We start from the raw sequence: 24443 nt of genomic DNA on the forward strand, positions 1-24443 counted from the left end.
AAATTAAAATTATCAGTATAAAATAAAAATATAGGAGGAGAAAGAGAAGGAAGAAGAAGTTGCCCAGATGTTTTGTGAACCGCCCTGAGACTTCGGCGAATGGGGCGGCATAGAAATTTTCTAAATAAATAAAATGCCAACAATACTGATGGATGGACACATGAAAATATGCTTCCTTAAGACTGACTGAGGTGAACCAGTCCCCTTGGGGCAGCAACAGCAGAAGTTTTGGCAGTGAGACCATGTGTAGCTTCTTGTGGGGAATGAAAGTTCACATCTTGCAGGTCTAAGATGGGATAGAGGCCACTGTCCTTCTTCAGAATGGTGAAATATCATAAGTAGAACCAACAATGGGGATTGGATGGAGGAATGGGTCAGATAACTCCCTTCAACAGTAGCGTGGCAACTTCCTCCACCAGCATAGGAGAGGGTGGTATCATGCACTGTCATGAGAGGTGGAAGAGTGTTGAATTCTATGTGATATCCAGTCTCCATAATGGAGCAAACCCACCAATCTGATGTTAAGGCTTCCCATGCAGGAGGGTAGGTGGTAAGGCAGCCTTCAAAGCACACTTGTGCCAATGAAGGAGGGCTGGTTCATTGCAGCAGTTGATGGCATTGCCTCTTGGTATCCAGCATCTTCTTTTGGGAGTGCTGGAAATGAGAGATGGCATTACTTCAGTGTGGCTGGGTTAATGGTACTGGCTCCAAAAGTGGAACAGGGATTGGTCCCAAGGCTATTTATGTGCCCTTGATGGCTATGAGGGCTCAAAGCCCATCCTCCTTGCCACAGCCGTGGCTTTTTGCATGCTGTCCATCTGTCCAGGCAGTGAAGGGGCCCTCACCATCAAAAGGCATCTCTTCAATCCTTCACAGTGCCTTTTGGAATAGGATCCCTGCCCAAAGCCAGGCGTGCTGCCAGATCACCACACTGACAAGGGTGGCAGTTGACATGGTGGCATGCAGTGTTGGTTTGTTCTCAGCCTGAAGACCTCTGCCTGAAACATCCTAGCCAGTGTGAGGAATTGCTCCAGAAGGAACTTGACTATGGGGACCATCTTCTTCCACAGGATCTCTCCACTGTGGCCTTGCAGTTTGATATGTGGATACCCAGTCCCATTGCCACACAGATCCTCCGTGCCTTTGTGTCCAAACAGCAGCCCTCTCAATCTGCTGCAGTGGAATGCTCTCCCTGCACCCAACCCTGTGCCAACTACAATGACTGAGTTCAGCCATGGATGGTGCAGAAGGAAAGGGATGTCCCTCTCCTGCACAAATGGCGAGATGTTGGTTGTGGCAGTGCCAGCACCTTCCATGGCTCCTTCAGGGACTGGAGGAATGTTGGAAGGAACAGAATGATCACTGGCACCTCATCCTCCATCCAGACGATGTTATAGACTGGGTTCAGTGAGCTGTTGGGTGTCCAACCCAAGCCACATTACCTTTTCGAGGATCCATCTGTTCAGACAACCACCCCGGGTCTTCAGAGGGGGTCCCGGACCTTGCACACAGATTACTTCTTCAGGCGATTAAGCAACTGGGTCATTGTAGATTGGCAGCTGGTCTGAATCAGCCACATAATCTGCAGGATCTGATGCTGAAGACCAGACAGATGACGAGGAATGTGACTGAGGTGGAGCAGACTCCATGTGGACAGGTGGACAGGTGGCTGAAGCACAGGAACCAGCAGCTAGAATGTAGGGACTGGTAGCTGGGTCACAGGAACCAGTGACTGAGCTGCAGGAACTGGCAGTCGCAGTTGTTCCGAAAGATAGGTAATAACACAGATTCATGGACCTCTGCTACCAAGGATAGCCACAATAGTACTGGTCTACTGGTGCTGGCAGTCAGGAACTGCAGCCATGACCACTGGCGGGATGGGCATATGCCAATGATGAACGCCATTGAGCCTATTTCTTGGGCTTGTCTTTGCCCTCCTTCACCTGTTTTTTCTGTTTCAGTGAATCTCTGTTGCACAGACACTGCTCATGCCCTAGCTCCCCAGCTGGAGCTAGAAGCTGACCTTGCTGTACTTCAAGGCAGAAGCCCTGTTTGTGCCACAGGGACAAACAACAGCAACCACTCTTTGCCCCACACTGCAGTCAGGGTGCGTGCCCTGAAGTGCAACATGGGTGATGGAGAGTTGATTTGGCACCCTTGTCTCCCGCTCCAGAATGTTGTGTGACAGCTCCCACATCCTCACTGAGAGGTGTGTGCAAAGGGAATTAGCTACCCCAGGCATGTGCAGCTGATAAATCTAGATCAAGTTAATCTCAGGAGGTGAGGGAGAGGGGTGGAACAGTTTGGGATATAGGGGGTCCAGCTCTTCCCCATTTTTGCCCCACCTCTGGAGTGCCCCATTTCAGTGCTTTGCAGCAGCTCCACTAGCAGGAACACTTCCTTCTCCCTAAGCTCATGGCAACACCCCAATGTACTAGCGGAGGTCATCTCTGCCTGCAGAGGTGTAAGCCCTTCTTTCCTTCCTGCAAGCAACATAAATTGAGATTTCACAGAAATACATTTGTTTCAAAGTTAAAAATAATCAGTATAGCTACTTATAAAAAACATGGATGGCAGCACCCTCCTAGAAGAGGCATTCCTCCTCTATTGTCATGCCTCCTCTACAATGATGAATCCTATAACACATACCTCCAAAAAGACAGTATTTTCTCCTTCAAAATAATGAGTTTGTCATGCAAATTCAAATCTACTATTTTAATCGATCAAAAAATTGAACCACATTTCCACTAATCCACTTTCCTAAAAAAGGTTGTTGCCCTCCCTTTCTTCTTCTTCTTTCCAAACTGTAGCTTCAGAATAAGGCAAAACTGAACCACTTACTCTGAGTGTCAGCTCATAGTCTGCATGAAGATCTGAGACACCATATATGTAGAGGACATCTTCATCTTCAAATGCCACAGGCAATAAAGGAGCAAAGAAATTCTGGGCAAAATAATGGAGCATTTTCCACTTGCCACCATATTCTGAGGAGGTTTCCAAAAGGAAAAATAGTCACCACACCCTGAAATAACTTCCAGCTCGCCATTCTGTTTAAGAGCCCTGATTCCTAGAGGAGGTATCCCCAGCCTTCCCCAACTGGGAGTGGACTACTACTCCCAGATTCCTCCAGCTAGGCATATCAATCACACTCTGCTGGAGGGCTCCACTCTCAGGAAGGCTGGGCACTAGCTATCTCCTGCCTAAAGCAACATCCCTCACCACCCCAGCAATGTTTACAATGAAGGTACACAAGGGACATGTCTATGATGAAGTCATTCCCGGCACTAGAGCTGCACCTCCCTAGGTGTCCACGCTATAGACAGTTAGCAGACCACAGCTGGTCCTTGTGGACTCCTCTTTATGTAAGCTAATGGCAACCTTGCTGCTGAAGTAGCGCAGGGGTTAGCCCCAGCACTGCATCAGACATGCCTTGCGTTCTTCAAGGGTTGTCCTCTCATTCCTCAACAGGCTGTTTAAATGGCTATTACATTTTCCAGCAATGGATAGGAGGTTGCTTCAGTACAGAGAATACTGGGTTAGTTCACATGGCCAACATTCCTCCATTGAAACAACCACCCAGAAAAAGGCTGGATGGACAAACATGGATTGCAGAGCTAACCATGGTCCCCATGATTGGGGCCACATTTTTCTTTTCTAGAAGGGAACCTCATGGACCCTGTTCCACTTCCCAGCCATGGGCAACCTAGTTCATATAATCCCATATGGAATCCATTGGTCTATCCTGCACCAACTTCTGGAATAAGCATTGACAGCAACTCAACAGGCAGCGGAGATTACCTATTCACTGTCAGTGTCTTAATCTACGGCTAACACAGCAGCTGTCTTAACATACCTGCCAGGAACAGTTTGCATCAAAGCAATTCACACACTAAATTATGCCTGCACATTGTATTTTCTACACTGTTTTCAATACAAGTAGTGTTGCTCCTGTCAGAAACAACAATCATACAGGGCAGGAGTTTGCAAGGTACCAGGTGTTACTACAGGAAGGTGCTATAGTAGTTCCCCCTCTCCCCACCCAGCTCACAGACCTTGTATTTTCTAAACCTTGATGCAAGTAAAAATTCATAGCAGGAGCAGTTCACCTAAATACATTCATAGGCAAAAACACTCAGCCAGCGTGACAATTCATCTCAAAGGCATATGGCAGAATTACTGGGATTTGACCAATTCAAGTGCTGCATTTCAAGCAACTGTATTTCAGAGTAAGATATGGTGCTTTGGGACAGTGACAGAGATTCAGATTCCTGTTTCAAGTATCCCTCGAAGGTCTTTTCACCAACAGCCAGAATCAGAGCAGGAAGCTCTTTTCTCTGTGAGACTGGCACTAAATTAATCATGCTACACCACAAAGCCATTATTTCCTTCTGTCTGTGCCGTAATCATGCACCCCAAAGCTATTATTTTCTCTATCAGCTGCTGTTTTCAGCTCAGTGGATGATGTAGGTGCTAGGTGTGCAATATGAACAAAATCGAGTCATCTCTTCCAGCAAAATGTGCAGTCTGACTCAAGTGTGTCAAGGTGACATTACAAGCAGGAGGGAGGCTGAGAAAACACTGCTTGCAATTCAGTTTTCTTCCTTAAAAGAGGATATTGCACAGTAGCAAATGCAATACATGGGCTGAGTCAAAAACCATCACACAAAACAGGGCAGGAGGGCTTCTTTGGTCCAAGGGCCAGACTAAAGCCAGGGATATAAAATAAGGGGCCCCCTGTCCCCAAGCCAGGGGACAGGCTTGGGGCAAGGATCCAGAAGATGCCAACTCCCCCCTGGGCCAGCCTGTGCAGCCCCAGCTTGCCGTCCTCTGATTTAAAGCATCAGGCAGAATGGAAGCAAACCAGGCTATGGAAGCAGGAGAGATGAGAAGACACGCCCACCTATCTTCTTCCCCTGGATCTCTTTCTGGCACTGGTATTTTTTATGCTTGAGTTGGCACCTGCATTTGTTGATTTTCCCTATTCTGCTCCCTATCCCTGGTCCTCATTTCCTTTTGAATCACTGTTCTATTAGATTTTAAGTTTTGGACTGCTCTAAGTTATCAGGTGCTGAAACATGTGAATTCACTGCCACAGAGTCAAGAGAGCAGAGGAATGAGAAACTTCCCTCAACAATGCATACATCTCTCTCAGAGAGTCTAGTGCTAGTTTCACTGACAACTCTTCAACATTTTGACAATTATGAAACCTCCCCTCCACTGTGAGGAAGGAAGAGAGTGCTTGAACGGAACAAACACTGATATCCTGTGCAACAGCAAAGGCTAAACCTACAAATTAAAAATCTGCACTTGTCCTTGTTGTTTCAGAAGAAGCTATGCCTCCAGGGCTGGTCCACTGCATTTCTTGCCTGAGGCAGTGCAAGAAACAGAGTCCATGCACTTGAGTTAAGGTGCCTCGTACCCATAGCAAGCACACAAGGAAATTATACTAGTACATGAAGCAGTGGACTCCGGGGGATGGTGGAGGACAGGAAGGCCTGGAGGAATGTTGTCCATGGGGTCGCGATGGGTCGGACATGACTTTGTGACTAACAACAACATGAAGCAGAATATCCTACAAAAACTTCAATCTTCCCTGGCACTAAAAATACAATGCCAACAAGATAGCAAATTGTTATCTTTTCATGAAAGCTGAAGTCTGCTGCCTGTGGTGGATGCTTAACTTTATCTGATGGTAGGGCCAGCCCTGTTGCCTTGCTTATCCTGGGATACCACTACGAGAGGCAAGCCATCTCTTCCTGCCCTTGGTTACCCTCTGCAAGTATTACTACTACAAGACAATTAAAGGACTTCGTACTGAACAAGTCTGAATGTATGGTGGTTCCTGTTATGTGACATCAAGTCATCTTCAACTTAAAAAGGTAAAGGTAAAGGTTTCCCCTTGACATTAAGTCCAGTCATGCCTGACTCTAGGGGGCAGTGCTCATCTCTGTTTCCTAGCTGAGGGAGCCAGCATTTTCTGCAGACTGTCTCTGTGGTCATGTGGCCAGCATGACTAAACACCGAGGTGCACGGAACGCTGTTACCTGCCCACCGAAGTGGTACCTTTTTATCTACTTGTATTTGCATGCTTTCAAACTGCAAGGCTGGCAGGAGCTGGGACAGAGCAACGGGGACTCACCCCGTTGTGCAGATTCAAACTGGCGACCTTTCAATTAACCAGCCCAGCAGCACAGCGGTTTAAACCAGTGTGCCACCTACTTATAGTAAGCCTATAAAATGAATGCCCTCCAAAATGTTGTATCCATGATAGGACAGTTCAGTTCTTGTAAATTCAGGGTTGTGCCCACCTTTATGGAGTTGATCCATCTCATAGTTGGCCCTTCTCTTCTTCTTCTGCCTTTGAAGTCGAAGGCAGAAGATGAAAAGGAGGTCCATATACAAGATGGGTAGGATATTTTTGAGGTCATTCAGAGGGTCACCATAACTCAGAAAGTACTTTCAACTTATGTTCCATACTACTTGTTGGCACATAACAACAACAAAAATACTTGAAACTGTAAGGCCTTTCTGTCCCCCCACCCTGTTAATTACTACAGCATTTTTGGTAACTTAGAGTACCTGTTTTTCAACCTATGCTACCATATTGAGTTGTTGAGAAAATAAAATGGAGGAAGAGAGAGAACAATATACACTGGACTGAATGCCTTGGAAGACAAGCAGAATAAACATTAAAAAGCCAAATAAATATACAAAGACATCAGGAGAGCATGCTTTTTAAGGGAGCAAAATCACTCATCTTGCTTGGGGCAAACAAGACTTACCCAGGGAAGCCCAAGAAGGGGCCTGCCAAATATCGTTGAGCTGCCAATACAGCGCACCCATTGTCCGTCCCTCCCCATTGATGATCTCGCTTTGGCTGCGACGATAGAACTCTGTTTCAGACTTTATGCACTGCGCCTGCATAATCTGATACAGAAATGGCAAACATCGTTTTTAAAGCAGGGTATCAGCAGGGGAGGTGTGAGTCATGCCCCACTGAACATACGAATGGAGGGAAGTGGAGCGTCCATCCTATCTCTCACCTAGCTATAGAGGCTTCCCAAAATAGGCCCTGTGCAAGTGCAGAGCCCAGATGTGGGACTGCACAGTGCCCCCAAAGAAGAAACAGTCACACCACACTGCATATGCCACCACATAAATGTGCTTTCCTGCACAGCAGTTGTGTTATCCCAGGAGATAATGTCCGACATAAAGAAGTCCAGACAGATAACACTGAACTCTCTTGTTCAACCCAATTGTGTAATTTAAACACCTAGCATAATTTTAATACAAACTGTCCTGAAGCAAAGGGCTGGTACCAGATTCTCCACCGTGCATGCCGAGTATCTGGTCTGGGCAACCTGTGGATGTCTAGATATACACCCATGATTATGCTGCAGTTGCCACCATCTTTCTTCTTTTGAAGGCCACAACAAAAAAATTATTTATTTATTTTTGGATTTATATCCTGCCTTTTTCCTACAAAGGGCTCAAGGCAGCTTACATCTCCTCCTCCATCTTATCCCCACAACAACAACCTTGTGAGGTAGGTTGGGGTGAGAGTCTGTGACTGGCCCAAAGTCACCCAGTTGGCTCCATGGCTGAGCGGGGACTAGAACTCAGGTCGTCTGAGTCCCAGTCCCATGCTCTTTACCACTACACCACACTGGCCCTCCTGATGCTGATAAATACTTACTTGAGTGAGGTAAATTGTCTGCTGGAAGTGTTTGAGAGGAGTAGTGTTCTGAGGCAGCTTAAAATGGAGTGCGGCTTGCTGAAGCATTTGCTCATTCCCCTCTGCATGATGCTGCCGATGCAGGGAGAAGTTGCTGCCGTAAGACCAGTCCTCTTCTGCCGATACCTGTCCTCGAAACACAGAAGCGCATACATGCTCAGCAGGGGTGGCCAACTGCAGTTGGCCCACGGGCCATTTTTGCCCACCCAGGCGGGAGCATGGACCATGTGCCACGGGGTTGTCAGCTTTGTTAGCAAAGAATGGCTACCAGGTACGACTGTGTGCTGCCAGTTCTGAGGTCAGAGAGGTGGTGCATGGTGGGGAAGGGTCTGCTCGGTTTCACTTCTGTGAAAGGAAACGTGGCCAAGTAGGTACACTCTACCCACTGCCATCAATGCAGTTCTTTTGGCTGCAGGAGCAGGTGGAAAGCATCCACTTGGTCTTGCTTCCCCTTGAAGAAGAAGCCCTCAGGCAACTTTTATTTTTTATATTTATATTCCACCATGATCTTCTTTTAAACAGCTCAAAGCAGCTTACATCATTCTCCTCTTAATATAAAGGTTCCTAAACCTGTGAATCGCATCAGGAGCGTAGTGTGTGTCTGGATCCAAGCAGGCATTTCACCCTTTCCTCCCCTGCTGTGATCTTGAAGAGGATTCCCCCTTTGAAGCTTGCATTTTTGGGAGGAATCCTCCACCTGCACCGAAAGGCCTAGCAATGGCACTTCGGTATGACAGCTACATGGCGCCACTGCACTCAGAAGCACCTTACCATTGAGTAACATGTTGGAAATGATCGACAAGGGGAGAACGATGGCCTTCATGCTGTTTCCCAGAGGCATCTGGTCAGGCATGCTGGGATACAGGATGCTCAACCGGAGGGGCTTTTAGCTGATCCAGACTTGCACCCACCAAATACGTTGGACAACAAATCCTGCCAGTCCTGTCTATTGCCAATGCTGGTAATGGAAAACGGGAGTTGGGGAAGGGTTCTTCTTATGTACACAGAACCTGCAAAATGGCAAACAGAGCAAAGCTGGCTTTTCCTTACCTCTGCCAGGGTACTGAAGGAAGGCCAGGACTGAAAACCATATTCAGAGGCAAATCGAGCTCTGGGATATGTAGTCCAATTCCAGCAATCAGTTCTGTAATTGTAGTAATGAGTATCTCCAAAATGAGTGTCATAAGGGTTCTTGGCCAGCCAGCCTTCCTTGGCTGACTCCAAACCATTGGTAGGACTTGAGGTAATAAAAGGACGACTCTTATCCTCCTGCGTTTAACAAAAAAGAATACAATGCCACCAATGGGGCCAAGAGATATTTCCCCTTAAAATGAGTAAGGCAAACTTTTTGTATTTTAAAAACAAAAGCAAAAGCCAGAACAGGAATAGGTGAGTCACTGTCTCTTTTCTCACTCTGCTGGATCATTCTGGCTTTTCTAAAGCCCGAATAAATTTCTCTTCCCGGTATTTGGGCAATCCCCTGAAAACACAGCTTTCAGGCAGTAACAGGCCTGGCTATAGCCAGTGCATCTTCATCAGAATCTTTGCCACTCTTAATTATTTGTACAGGCACCAATCCCAATGACTGGGAGACAAAATGGTGTTGTACAACCTACCATCTCTTTACAAACAATATATTAGCACTCATCATTTCTTGGGCAAAAAAGTGGAAAAGAGAAGAACAATTTCTGATGCTCAGTTCTCTCTTTTGGCAAATCCTGCTAATAAAATCCTTTGAAGGAGCACTGTAGAGAGAAGGTGCATTTGAGGGTTTCCTCCCACCACACCCCTCCAGAAAAGTCCCTCCTGTACTGAGATCCTCAGAGCATGGGTTCATTTGTTCATGCACCATCCAAAAAAGATTGATCAAATAATTATTAATCATGTTAGTAGCACTTATGCTTCATTCAAGAAGAATGCTATGAAGTGTGAAGACAAGGCAAGCATCTCCAAGTAGTCAAAGAGTCTCCAGGGAGAGACAGTGGACAAGCACAGTACCAAAGAGTTGCAAGCCCAACCACAACTTCTCCTGCAATTCGTACTGCCTCCCCTTGACACAACAATGCATGGCCCTCCAGATGTTTTGTGACTAAAACTCCTTTCCTTCCTAGCCATTAGCTCTGTTGGCTGGAACTGATGGAAGCTGCAGTCAAACAACATATGGAGGGCCACACATTCTTGTGTCAAGGGGAGACAATGCATACCCCAGGATTGGCAGCATGTAGCACAGTAAACACTGAGGCAGGTGCATCACCTACATTTTCATTTTCCCTAAAGCAATACCCTTTTAACCCTACATACAAGGCAACCAAAAATCAGAGAGGACTTCAATGCTTGTGTTACAAAGAGACCACCAATGCAGGGAAAGAGTGGAAGATGAAATGGCCATCAAAGCTGATTTGAACATGGCAAGGAATACCCAGTGAAAACAGACATGTCCAGATTTTGCCTGGTGGGTCTTTATAAGGATTCAGCAGCTGCACATGCTACGATCCACTCATTTCCAAACTAGAGAAGAAAATCAGTAATTCAGCAGAGCTTAGAGTCTACTGATAAGCTTGACCATTTCTTGTTTCTGGAAAAACAGTACTTACAGCAAGAACGATTTCTTGGATGTTGTTGACATAAAGTGTCACATAATCTCTTGAATAAATGTTCCTCTTTACAGGTGGAACAGAGAACCAGTTGAAGGCTATTGCAGCTTCATTTTCATTGTTCCCACTCCACAATATGATAGATGGGTGAGATTTTAGTCGCTTTACCTAGAAAGAACAAAAACTGCAACTTCAAATAAACAGAATGTATTATTTTTTTCAAAATTAATGAGCACCATCTTTTGTATATCAGTAAATTACACTAATATAAAAAGGCAGGATTTTATCAAATGACTCAGTGCAAATACAAACCAGACTTAAAATTATGGTGGGTTTTATGATACTGAAGTGGCTTCTATTTTCCAAAGGATCCAGCAAATAAAAAACCAGCCCCAGATTCACATCAGGGAAAAGAAGTGATCTGCATTTTTACAGTAGCAAACCTTCCCCAACCTAATGCACACCAAGTGTGTTGGAATACAACTCACATCATCACCTCCAAGCATGGCTATGGCCTGCTGTGTGGGAATAATGGGTGTTGTAGTCAAACACATCTGGAGGGAACTGAGTTGGGAAACATGCAGCCCTCCAGGTGCTGGATAATATGGGAAGTTTTCCCCAAAGCACTGCCTCCCCCTATTGGAACTGCTCTTTTATTGGGGAATATTTCTAGTAAATGCTTGTATTTCAGTGTTCCATAAACTGCCCCTTTTCTATGTCTACCAATTCTGTTAGAATACATTAAAATCTCCTAGTAACCGAGGTATAAGATACTTACATGTGAGGTAAGTGCCAGCACTAGAGACAAGTTAAACTATTAAACAAACGATCTATTTAAAAGGTATTGTGCATATAAGGGCTTACCGGTATTTATTTTGGGGGTTTTACAAGACTGCTTAGTGACAATTCTTAAGGGCTCAAAAGCCACTCTTGCTATTCCTGTGCTATTATTAATGACTTCTTTTACCGCAGGTCAAATTCCTTAAACTCCACCCCAGACACTTACAGCTTCTGGGTAGAGTGTTCTTCTAACTGCAGTGCTTCTGCTATTATATTTCTGACTGCTTGGGCAGTTTATTGGGGGTTTTACTGCCTGCTTATATAACCTTCTTCTAGAAAAAAGCCAGGGCAGCCTCTTGGCATCAAACAGCCTCCTGCTCCCTACACCTGATCATCATCAGCCATGTATGGTTACCCCACAAGGAAGCTTAGCATCCAGGTCTTAGCCATTCAGCTTCACCTCAGCTTTCTTCTATGCTTTTTAAAACACCACCAACCTACCAGCAGACTTTCTCCCAAATTCATCCCAGGCTGACTTTCTCCCAAATTCATCCCAGGGTAACTTAGACAAGCATCAACTGACAACTATTCTTTCCCACCTAGTTGGAAATTCCAACCAATCAAAATTGAATTTATCTGTTCCAGGTCCCATCTAACAATATTCCAACAATTCTCCCTAGCTCCCTTCAGAATGTCACTGAGCAACTACTAAAAAGGCCCTCCACAGCAATAAAACAAGGCCCCAGCCTACTTACACAGAAGTCACACAAAATAAACATTACATAACAGCAGGTTATATACAGACATTTCTTCATGGACTGAGACACCCATTATTCTTCAACACTGGATATACAGGCTAAGGCTGATGAGATCTATAGCCCACCAACATCTGGAGAGCTATGCGTTCCCTGCCTAAGCTTTAGAGAATTTATTGCACCTGTACAACTCTTAAACCTGCTGATGCTGAAGCTCATGACCAAGACAGAAAGAGATCTGAAGCAATTTTCCCCAACCTGGTGTTCTCCAGATGTTTTGGAGTTAAACTTCCATCAGCCCAAGCCAATGTCATAAGAACATAAGAAAGGCCATGCTGGATCAGACCAAAGGTCCTTCTAGTCCAGCACCTCATATGTTGTTGTTCATTTGCAAAGTTGTGCCCGATTCTTCATGACCCCATGGACAACATTCCTTCAGGTTCCCCTGTCCTCCACCATCCCCACAGTCCACTCACCTTTCCAGTGACCCCATCCAGCCATCCCAACCTCTGTCATTCCCTTTTCCTTTTGCCTTCAATCGTTCCCAGCATCAGGGTCTTTTCCAATGAGTCCTTCCTTCTCATTAGGTAACCAAAGTATTTGAGCTTCAACTTCAATAGCTGTGCTTCTAAAGAGCAGTCAGCGTTGACTTCCTTTAGGACTGACTGATTTGATCTCTTTGCAGTCCAGGGGAGTCTCAGGAGTCTTCTCCAGCACCACAATTCAAACGTGCCAATTCTTTGGCCCTCAACTCTCACAGCCATACATTGCAACTGGGAAAACCATAGCTTTGACTATATGAACTTTTGTCAGCAGGGTGATGTCTCTGCCTTTTATTATGCTGTCTAGATTTGCCATAGCTTTCCTCCCAAGGAGCAAGTGTCTTTTAATTTCTTGGCTGCAGTCACCGTCTGCGGTGATCTTGGAGCCCAAGAAAATAAAATCTGTCACTACTTCCATTTCTTCCCCATCTATTTGCCAGGAAGTGATAGGACTGGATGCCATGATCTTAGTTTTCTCAATGTTGAGTTTCAAGCCAACTTTTGCATTCTCTTCTATCAAGCACTTGGTATACATGGTGACAAACCAGCTGCCCACAGGATCCCTCAAGAAGGATGGGTGCAAGACCTCCTCCTGCCCAAGCTACTCAGCAACTGGTATAGGCAGGGATGCCACCCCTGGTGAAGGAGGCAGCACATAGCCCACAAGGCTAGTAGCCACAGATAGCCTCCTCCCTCAAGAATCTGTCCCATTCCTTTTTGAAGCCGTACAGATTGGTGGCCATCACTACTTCTCATGGCAGTGAATTCCATTGTTTAACTATACAGTACATTGTATGAAGAAGTACTTCCTTTTATCTGTCCTAAACCTCCCACCAATCAGCTTCATGGGATAACCCTGGGCTTAAGCGCTATGAGACAGGGAGAAAAAATGTCCCCTTCTCCTCTTTCTTTACACCATGCCTTATTTTAAGCACCTCTATGTCCTCCCTTACCTTTGTTCTAGACTGAACAATCCCAGTTGTTGTAGCCTCTCCTCACAGGGGAGCTGCTCCAGCCCCTTGATCATCTCTGTTGCTCTTTTCTACAGCTTCTCCAACTCAACACCGTCCTTTTTCAGGTAAGGGAACCAGAACTAAACACAATATTCCAAGTGTGGTCACACCAAGCATTTGTATAAGAGAAGTAAGATTTTGGCAGTACTGTTTTCTATTCTGTTCCTAATTATGCCTACCATGGAGTTTGCCTTCTTCACAGCAGCTGAGTGGCCAACATTTTCACCAAGCGTCTGCCACTACCCCAAGATACTTTTCTTGCTTAATCACTGTTAGTTCAAATGCCATTGGTGTATACTTGAGGTTCAGATTTGTTTTGCCCGAACATATATTACTCTACATTTCCTTATACTGAACTACACTTGTCATTTTGATGTCCATCCTCCCAACTAGGAGAGATTCCTTTGGAGCTCCTCACAGTCCCTTTTGGTTTTAACCACCCTAAACTTTAGTGTCATCAGCAAACTTGGCCACCTCACTACTTACTCAAAATTCCAGATCATTCATGAATAGGTTGAAAGCATTGGTCCTAATACAGAGCTGTGAGGGATTCCATTGGTGACCTCTCTCCACTGGAAGAAATTGCCATATATTCTTACCCTCTGTCTTCTGTTCTTTAACCAGTTAGTAATCCATAAGAGAATCCCATCCACACACACTTTTATTCCATGACTGCTTACTTTTTCAGGAGCCTTTGGTGAGAAACTTTATCAAAGGCCTTCTGGAAGTAAACATTGTCTAATGGATTGCTCCTTTCTATGTGCTTATTGACACTCTCAGAGAACTCCAATAGGTTAGGGAGACAAGACCTCTCCTTGCGGAAGCCATAAGGATAGATTTTTAGCAGGGCTTGTACCTTTATGTGCTTATTGATTCTATCTTTAATAGTGCTTTCAAGCAGCTTAGCCAAAACATATGTGAAAATAACTGGCCTATAATTTCCCAGATCGCCCTGAATCCCTTTTTACAAATTGGTGTCATACTGGCCATTCTCCAGTCCTCTGGTACAAGGGCTAATTTAAGGGACATGTTAAATATTTTGGTAAGAAGGTCAGCGATTTCATGCTTGAGTTCTTTGACAACTCCAGGATGGATACCATTTGGATTGGGTAACGTGCTGACTTTCAGTTTGTCAATAAGGTTGAGAATTTTATCTGTTTTCCCTACTGTCTGCCTTAATTCCTCAGACTCCCTTCCAGTATACATAAGCTCGGGGACAGGTATCTGCTCATTGTCTGCTGCTGTGAGGACTGATGAAATAATTCTATCAGCTTCTCTGCAATCTTTTCATAGAATTATTTATTGTTAGCCTTGATATAGTTAGTCACATGCTCCTCAAACTGTACTTTGCTTCTCTGATTGTCTGCTTCCATCTCCCTTGTGCACATTTATGGTCCCATCTGTTCTTTGCATTTGGGCAAGATTCCCATTTTTTGAAGGAAGCTTTCTCCTTCCTAATAGTTTCCTTGACTCTATGCATTAACCTTGCTGGTGATTTCCTGGACTTTGTGCTACCTTTTCTCACTTGTGATATGCATATTATCTATGCCTCAATTATAGTGTTTTTGAGTAATCTCAAAGGAGTCTGAAGCAATTTAAACTTCTTGATTTCCCTCTTTAGCTTCTTCTTTACCAGTTTCCACATTTTTGAGAAGTTTCCTCTTTTGAAGTCAAATGCCACTGTGTCTGACCTCTCTGGCAGTCTTCCATCTAACTGTTTATTAAATCTGATACCAGTGTGGTCACTGTTACCTAATGGTTCAACAACGTTTACATCCTGTACTATGTCCTGGGCAACTCTGCTTAGGCCTAAATCCAAGGGTGCCTTCCCTTTAGTTGGTTCCACGCACAGCTGCTCTAGGGCAGTCATGTACGACATTGAAAAAGTTAACCTTTCTGTCAGAACTGGAACATGCATTTATCCAGTCAATGTGTGAGTAGTTGAGGTCCCCCTATATTACATCACTGCCTTTTTGTTAGAGACCTCCCTGATTTCATTTCCCATCTCAAGATCAGCCTGAGCGTTCTTGTCTGGGGGACGAAAGCATACTACCATGTCTAAGTTAGTTTTGGAGCCAGGAATTTTCACCCATAGTTCTTCTGTGGAGAGCTAGGGATAATCTAATCACAATTTAGATTATTAGCTCTGCAGGTCTCTATGCCTTGCTAAACACAGAGGGCAACACTTCCTATGGTACGCCATTCCCTGTCTTTCCTATGCAGTTTCCCATTGGTGGAAAATGTGACTGTATCCCATTGGTGATCTGTGCTCCACCACATTTCTGTAATACCCACTATATCTATCCATCTTCTTTATCCCTACGTACTCAAGCTCTCTCATTTTGGCCCTAAGGCTTCTAGCATTTACATAGAAACACCTAAGGAGCTGTGTGCAACTAATGTTCTGGCACTGTATTCCCTCCAGCAGCTTAACATGACTTTTCCTACTCCCTCCCCTCCTACAATCAGGGATGATGGGAATTGTACTCTAGAACCTTTGGAGGCTGGTCTAAAGTTTTCACCAGGAGAGTGAAAATGTCCACAGCAACACATTCCAGAAATATTGCACAAGCCTCTGGTAAGTAGCATTTTTTTTGCCTAGTTCTCCAGGGAGGGATATTAGAGGAGGCAGTGTGGGGAATCCATCACTCCTGTTGTTCATTGAGACAACCATATATTGTCTTGTTCATCTACATACTTCCACAGAACCTAAGGGCCGTTTCACACATGATATGGCTGCAAAACCAACCTCAGCCTATTCTGGCTACTGGGACTGATACAGACTTCCAAACTTGATCAGTGTTTTCCTCTCCTTTACACTCTTTAAGGAGTATGGTTCAAACTCCATGTTTGTACCTTAAAAATGGGAAGTGTGAGGTGGCCCAAGGGCTGCATTTTCTAGCTCAGTACTCTGAAGAGGAAACAGAAGGGGGAGCTCCCACTGCATCGGCTGAAAAGAACAGTATTCATTCAAGAGAGAGGGAAAGAACAAGTTCAAGTGTACTTCTGACCAGCCTATCTTGAAAGTAATCCTAGAAATTCAAGTTAGGCTTATCAGACAAAGTATGATCTCTGCCCTGCCCAATGTGTTCTGAAGGAATTATTTCAGAACAAAAAACTCTATTTGCATCTATTATGGCCAATTGCATAAGCTACCAGGTAAGGCAACAGCTCAAATGCTCAGGTCTGAAGATCTGCAGGTAAGGCCATCAGAGGGGAAACCACGAGGACTGCTTTCTGGCAATGTGCCTTTGCTGGATGGGGACTGCAGCAAGGCTGCTCTTGCCCCCCGCCCCCCCGTGAAGCAGCAGAGGAAAGACGGAGGGGAGCTTCCCCTCCCTGCAATGTGTTTAACGCACCAGGCATCCTAGCAGCAACAAGAAGAGTTCCACTGGGCTGTAGACTCTTTGCTTGGCAGGCACAGCAAGGTGGAAAGGAAAATGGAGAGCACCAAAACGGAACGAAACAAGCAGCGGTAGCTTCAGCCAAATCCCAGAGACAGCAGTGAAAGAGCCAAGAATACATGCTAAAAATTATCCTGGCATGCCTTAGAAGCCTACAAGCATACTATTAAGAGTTCAGGCATACAAATAAAACTGAGAAATATTTTTCTATTGTATTTATTAGTGCCCAGATTTGTATTCAACACCATCAGTATACAAGGTGCTTTGCACAGTAAAACACAAATCCTTGCCCCAAGGAACTCACAAAACTGAAACAGGAGAAAATAGAGGAAAGAAGGTGAAGTTAGGAATAAAAGCAGATGCCAAATGCATTCACACATACCACAACTGCCTCAGCCAGAGAGCAGAATAAAAGGACCAAACTCTTAAAGGAGCAATCCCATGTCCCAAGCCCTGGATGCACAAAAACCTCCAAACTCAAGGTTGAAATGCATCCTATGCCTGGAACAAAGCACAGCAGTGGCCATCTACACAGTGTTCTGCCTGTTTATTCTAAGCTGCTGTTTTCAGCTGCCTAGATGAAGCCCTGAGGACAGGAAGCAAGAAGGCTGTGAGGCCAATGAGTATAGGCTTAAGTCTGCTGTCCCGGTGTCCTTCCCTCATCACCCTCTGGAAGCCCCTCCCCCCTTTAAAGCCCAGGTAAAACCTCAGGGCAGGGCTAGCCAGCACATTTTTTTCTGTACGAACCAGAAGGCAGGGCAGGACGAAGTGGACTTAGGATGGGGGCTTAGCCTTCAGGGTTCCAGGATCATGGAGCTGGGCCTCTGAAGAACCCTATAGGACTGTGCCTAAAAAGGGCTTTGAACAAAAAAGGGGGAGTGGAAATACTTAAGTCGGAGGAGTAGAACTCCCTGCCCCCACCCCCGCCATCCCATGAATGAATGCTGGCCCTCCAAATAAATTTTTCAGGGGGAGGCTGGGTCAGAACCACCAACCCCTACTCTATTTCTAATATTTTTCCCTCACAGATATGAATGATTCCGCCTTCTCTCTCTCTTTCCTCCTTGCCCTCCCTCCATGAATAGCAATGAGGCTTTAAAAAGGCTTTTAAGGAGAGTTCTTACTGCACATGCAGAAGGTAAGGTTGAGCCTTTCTGCCTCGCTGCAGCACAGTCCCCTGGAAAATCATCCTGCCCTCCTCCCACTGAAAATAGGCTTTTAAAAAAGTTTCCATTTGCACTAATGGAAAGAAGGTTTTTAATAGCCCAATTGCTGTGCAGGGAGAGAGGAAGGCATGATGCCATGTGGATGGAGAAACCCTGCCGGTAGCATTCGTATCCTTGGTTGGAGGTTCCCAGCCCTGAGCAAGGTCTTCTGGGAAGGAGTTTCAAGCATGCTAGCACGCCTTTGTGGAATGCAGTTGACCCTCCTCGCGCCAGTGTAACTTCCCGTTTATCTGATTCTCTGAATTGGATGAAGAGTTTCCATACATCACCGACATTTTCCCAGAACCTTCTGGGAAGGAATACTTGCGTGGCTTGCCAAGCTAAAACAGGGTGGGACGAGTCACCAAGCAGGACCAGCCATCCTGGGCTGATGAGTCCTAAATTGCTCTCACTGCCTGTATGTAGTATTTGGCATTATTTTTCCCTTCATGTTGGACTGGGAGGGCTAAGCAAGGCTCTGCCTCTCACACACATGCATGTTCACACACAACAGAGAGAGCAGAGAGATGCAACTCATCAAGACTAGTTTGTGTAAATATGAGAACTTAATCTTATTGGGCTGAATAGCATACCTGATGAGTAATTTCTGCTTTTACTGAGTCTAAGTAGCTCTGGTCTGTCGGATAAAGTGCACAAGCAAACATGAAGTCCTGCCAAATCTAGAAAAGAGCAAAAAACAAAAGAGGTCAACAAGGAGCCAGTTCCTCCATGTAAACAGAGTATGTATTTCCCCGCTTGTATTACTTAGGAGCTGTCTTTTTAAAGCAACAAAACAGAATACATAGATTTTCAGTCCCCATTATTAATCCTAAGCATACTTGCTAGCGATCAAGCCCCACTGCCCTGATAAACACAGGGTTTGCTTGCAGAAATGTAAAATATGCCCATATAATTAATAGAACTTTTGATGACAGAAGTGACACCCAAATATACTGCCAAAATGATTACTGCCCTGGAATAACAATCTCAACCTGGGCTTCTTTAAAAGGGCTGCAAATTCCCTCAGCTCAAAGATGTGCAAGGAAGGCTCAAGCCACAGGGTGGGACTCCTCCCTCTTGTCCTTTGGTGCATCCCTCATTTAGCAGGACGGGAGAACATGTGCCCCCCAGTCTGGGGCTATAACTCCCTTCAACCCAACCACTGGCCATGCTGGCTGGGGCCAGTGTGAGTTGCGTTCCAACAACATCTGAAGGGCCACAAGTTTTGTATTCCTGCCATGGGGATGATGGTCAGCATATGATTGTGGATTAAATTGAACTCCCCCTCCCCATAGACATTTCCCCTTATAACTCAGCAATGAGAAGCACCACACCGTAATGCTCTACCGTTACGTCCCCAGAGGGGATGGTGGCCAAAAATCACACAGAGAACAGTCAGAAGGTAAGTGAGGACAGACTAATATGCTTAAAGCTATGCAATTATAGCATTATTTAAACATGAAAGGCTAGAGCTTGACAATCATCCCAAGGCCTTTCTTTTATTGCCACTTTTTATTATTAGATTTCTATCCCACCTTTTTCTTCTTGCAAGGAGCCCAAGGCAGCTTACATGGTCCTCCTCCTCCTCTCTATTTTAGCCTTGCAACAACAACCCTGAGAGGTAGGTTAGTTACAACAATGTCTGACCCAAAGTCACCCCTTGCTCGGGGGGTGGGGGGAGGCTATAACCTGGATTTCCAGCATTCCAGTCCAACCCTCTAACCTCACACCACACTGGCCTTTGCACTCATTGACCAGAATACCAGAAGACGGGAAACTTTCCTTATCGATGGGCAAATGGGTAGAACAGATGCACAGTTTTCTTATACCTGCACAAGAGAGGTTAGAGCAACCTTCCCCACTTTGATGCCCTCTGGATATTTCAGGCTACAACTCCTATTATTCCTGACCACTGGCCATCCTAACTAGGTCTGATGGGATAACGCCTGGAAGGTATGAGGTCAGGGAAGGCTAGGTTAGAGGCTTCTTCCAGTGGAAACTGAAAATTAGGGGAATGGCCCTGCGATATCATCAATCATGGCAGCCCCCACAGTACTTTTCTCCCAGTGGCTGTAGACCTTCATGTGACAAAAGGTATACATTGTTGCACACACAGCAAGTTCACAAGGCATTTTACCTCTATCCCCACCCTTACAGGATCCTTTTCTTTTCTTTTAAGTGATATTTGCCTTCTCAAAGAAGAATGATTTGGAAGAATAAGAGAGACACCCCCCCCCGCCCCCCGGTGCCTAGACTACTCTTTAAAACAGCCATTTCAAAATATTTATGAATTGTTGTACATTGCCCAAAGAACACTGGCTATTGGGTGGTACAGAATAAAATAAAATGTAGATAAACAAACAAATTGAAGCATTCCAAACACGTTGGATAATAAATAGTACTTCCAGCCAGCATAGCTGGTTGGCGGCAGGGGGCAAGGATACTTTCCAACACATCTGGAGTGAACCCTGTCGAGAAAGTCTGCTTTAAGGTACCTGGACCACTACCAGCTGTCAAAAGATAAAGAAAGCATCCAAAATTATCATTTGTTACCTCTAATGTTAGTAGTGTTGCTGGTTTTAATAAGATGTCAAGACATTCTTTAGGCACTGGCATGATTCACAAAAACAGGAAACACTAATTGCTTCATGCTCTTTTGTTCCTTTGCTTTCACATTTGTGCAATGTATTTGCGAGTGGGGGAGAGGGCTGAAGTTCCCATAGCGGAAAGACAGACAAATTACCATGCAAGATGAAGGTCTGCCTTCAAGTGTAAATTCAATTTAACATTTTGGGCTTCTTGTTTCTTTAGTTCTTTGTAATATCCTAAGAGTATCGAAGTTATCAGAGTGAACTAAAGATTCTCTTGATGTGTGGGTATAGAAAATATCAGGGCAAGGCTGACCTAAGAGAAGGACGTGTGACTGGAAATCATACCTAATTATTTGTTATATATTGATAAATATATTACCCCAAGTTGCAAAATGTATAAGAGCAATTCTAAATCAGTATCTTTCATCCAAATAAAACTATACCTTCCCGCAAGTTACTACTCAGGCTACTTCTGGCTGAACTTTTTAGTTGCCCTACCTTTTCAAAAAAAATGTGTAAGGGTCCAGATTTTTGCAATCCTCCTGTATTTCCCATAGCTTTTCTGTATTCTTTTTCTTACCAGAAAAAAATGGTTAAATGATGCCATTTGACGGTTGCAGCAGAGGCTGCCTCAGAATTCTCAGAAATGCCCAAAGTTCTAAAGTTGGAACCTAAACCCATGGATACGGGGGTCCTGCTGTAAAAATATACTGAACACATTGGCTGGAGTGGGGATGCTGCCAGTCTAGTCTTGCCTCTAGCCAGCAACTTTGCTAAGAAAGATTCTAATTCTTAAGTGGAAGTGAGAACAAAAACTGCTTATTGAAAAGCCCTGAAATGAAGAAAGGTAGCTTTATAAAACGTACCAACTAGTGTAGGAGATTAGAGATACAGCAGATGGCTAGAACAGGGTGGGCACCAGGCAATGCACTGGCTGGATGCAACCCCCCACTCCACCACCAAAGTTGTTGAAATTTGGTGAAGCAGTAAGCAAAATGCAGCTGTTTCTCTTTCAAACAAGGAGCACACACCCAATGTGCCTTGTCTTAAAGTGCAGTCAGCCTCCAAAAGCAGCATGGTTGAAAAAGGAATTTCAGCTTTTTGCTCAACTCCAACTACTATATTTCAGCCGCAATTACAGTTGTAATGGGGAGCAGTGAGCCACGGGTATGTGCCAGGACAGCACTGGCTGCTCTGGGAGGCAGGACTGGACTGCATGGGCCTTGGGTCTAATCCAGCAGAACTCTTCTTAGGTTCTTGGGTTTAGGGCTCGGGTTAGAGTTACATTGATTTAAAATGAATAAATAAAAGGATACAGGCTGTTATGCTCACATTACTGAAAATGAGAAAGAATACTGAAAAGCATTATTTACAGTTTTATGTTATATGCCTACTTTAGGGTGCAATCCTATGCATGTTGCACAGAAGAAAGTGCTTATAACTCCTAGTATTCTCCAACCAGCCATGCTGGCAGTTGAGGACACTTTTCTGCACAAACATGCAAAGGATTAAGGATTTAAACACAGCTGCTAATGTGAGTCGCTTTTCTTATTTTTTACCATGATTCCTAGTTCATCGCAGATGTCATAGAACTCATCTTGCTCGTATATGCCTCCTCCCCAAACCCGCAGTATATTCATGTTGGCATCTGCTGCTGACTGCAAGAGAAGTCTTAACCTGCCAAAAACACAAGCAAGATTCATTTGGAGTGAACTGTGATAGGAGAAAGAGTGCATTACTTTTAGGAGGGCTTAAGGGACTTCACTTGAAAGTCCACCTTCTATTAAACGTTATGTATGGCTAAGTTTTCTGCATTTTGGCAGAGCTGCTAGGTCATGTCTGCATCTGCTACAGTGAAATTAAGTAGTCATGTTTGGGGGATGTGGACATTTTCTGATGGCTGCTTTCCCCTTGTCCATATCCAAGGTGGAAGCAGTAACAACCACCATACAGGCAGAATTCTCTAGTGGTAAATCCAACCTCCTCCTTGCCCACAGTTTCAGCACATTTCCCTACATATTTTCACAAAAGAACCCCCTCCCCCAGCAACTCCCAGTATGCCCCTGGAATGCTGGGGCATGCTGGGAGTTTTAGGCCTTGTTTCTGTCTAAACACACACAGAGGAATGGGCCTTTAATATACTTATAAGCCACTTTTCTACAGCACACTGTATCCAAAGTATCATTAACATTAACGTGTCAAAAGGCAGCCTTTTCTCCCGATTTTTCCAGGCCTGCTTAGTAAAAGCCAGGCAGTGGCCACACTTGTCCGTTCTGTGCCCCTCGCCTAGGCAGAGGAGACACAGATTGTGTGGGTCTGCAGGAGACATTTTAGACCTGCACTCACTGCATTTACGAAAGGCCGCTCACTGTGCTATCGGAAAATGGAAAGAGAGAAGATAGCGAAGAGGGAAAGATAATCTTTTGTTTGTTTGTTCGTTCGTTTGTTTATATATAGCAAAAAGAGAATGAGAGAGATAATTGAACAGGGGAGAAAAAACGTGGAACTACAGGAGAACGATTAACAAGAACAGAGAACCAAGAGATCAATAGTGCGAGAGCGAAGAAGCACGAGATACAGCGAACAGTGGTTGCAAAGACTGAGAAAATGGCGGACACTCTGCTCTATTTATAGTATGGAGTGGGAGGGGAGCAGAGTTTCCCGCCAAAAACCATTAGCTTTCTAATCATTCTGGCCTTAGGCACTGCGCAGGCGCAGCACCCATGTGTGTGATGCATTTAGGCCAGGAGGAAGAACAAGAGAACTGGTTAGAAAGTATATCAATTAAAAGAGAGGGGAAGAGAGAAAGAAACCAATCAATAAAAGAGACATCCAGTACAATTAAACAAGTTCTGAGCAAAGCTAAACTGAATGGGCACAAAACACACGTGCACACCCACACACAATGGCCTGGTAACAACAGACTAAGGGTTGTCACTGAATTGTGAGCTGTCACTGCATGCAAATCCTGCACTATAGTTTAACTGTGTTATTAGCTATGAACAACCCAGGAAAAGAACTCAAGGTTTGTTGTTGGGCTGTGAACTTTGGGTTGTTCATGGTTAACAATGCACAGTCAAACCACAGTGCAGGTTCAGCACATAACTTTTGAGTTAAATGACAACCTGTATACCACCTATACTCGAGGTTATGTCAGGATCAGGGCAGCCTCAGGGCTCCACCTCCTGGCCAAGCATCAGAATGACAGCCCTCGTAGTTGTAGGATCTGTCCCACACACTGCAGTAGCTGCCAGGGCACTCATGAGCACTAACTGGGAGCCCTTGAAGAAGAGCTATTTAAGAACTGGCTCCACCCCCACCACCCACCCAGAAGCTGCCTCAGCAACACTGGTCTCCAGTGTACCGAAGCTCCCACTCCAGTTTGACAACTCCCTTGCATCCTGGACCGTGTTACAACAGATTGGTTTGACTTTGGGCTGTCTGACTGCAATTTGGACTTGTGACTTGGACTGATAATTGGATTCTGGCTTTGACACCTTGTTTTGTTTCCTGAGTTCTGGTGCATTACCTACTATGGACCCTTAGAAGTTCTCATTGCATGTGTCATGTAAGATCATCCACATTACAATTTGGTCTTGATATCTGTTTGAAATGACCCCAAGAGTTTACTATACATCATAGGAAGGTGTGCGGTACAGGTCTAACACAGGGACACCCATGTCAAAATCTGCCTTAGTGTTAAACATGTGAGGCAGATGGGGTAGCCTAGAGGCCGCCTTCTTGGCACACAGAATTTCCAGATGTAGAAAGCTTTTTGGCAGGGGGCTCTTTCAAACAAATGATATCCACATTAATTCTCAAGT

The 24443-nt window shown here is 44.8% G+C and overlaps 1 protein-coding gene across 6 annotated transcripts in view; it reads right to left on the minus strand.

Annotated features, from left to right (window-relative positions):
• MANBA (mannosidase beta) overlaps positions 1-24443 on the minus strand; it is a 74639-nt gene that overhangs the window by 17378 nt on the left and 32818 nt on the right. For 5 of the 6 annotated variants that reach the window (XR_006414581.1, XR_006414580.1, XM_044428844.1 and 2 more), the window contains 7 exons: positions 22179-22296; positions 18622-18708; positions 10330-10497; positions 8786-9004; positions 7697-7861; positions 6783-6927; positions 2842-2984 (listed from right to left, as the gene is read on the minus strand). Coding sequence is in view for 3 of the 6 variants with exons in the window: in XM_044428844.1 (XP_044284779.1) it covers positions 2842-2984; positions 6783-6927; positions 7697-7861; positions 8786-9004; positions 10330-10497; positions 18622-18708; positions 22179-22296 (1045 nt within the window). In the remaining 3 variants the exon portion in view is untranslated. Of the gene's footprint in view, positions 1-1442; positions 1670-2841; positions 2985-6782; positions 6928-7696; positions 7862-8785; positions 9005-10329; positions 10498-18621; positions 18709-22178; positions 22297-24443 lie in introns of all 6 variants that reach the window. The other variant, XR_006414582.1, reaches the window with a different exon arrangement.

This window comes from Varanus komodoensis, unplaced genomic scaffold (genome assembly GCF_004798865.1).
Source record: "Varanus komodoensis strain SLA01 unplaced genomic scaffold, ASM479886v1 scaffold2, whole genome shotgun sequence".
NCBI classification, from domain to species: Eukaryota; Metazoa; Chordata; class Lepidosauria; order Squamata; family Varanidae; genus Varanus; species Varanus komodoensis.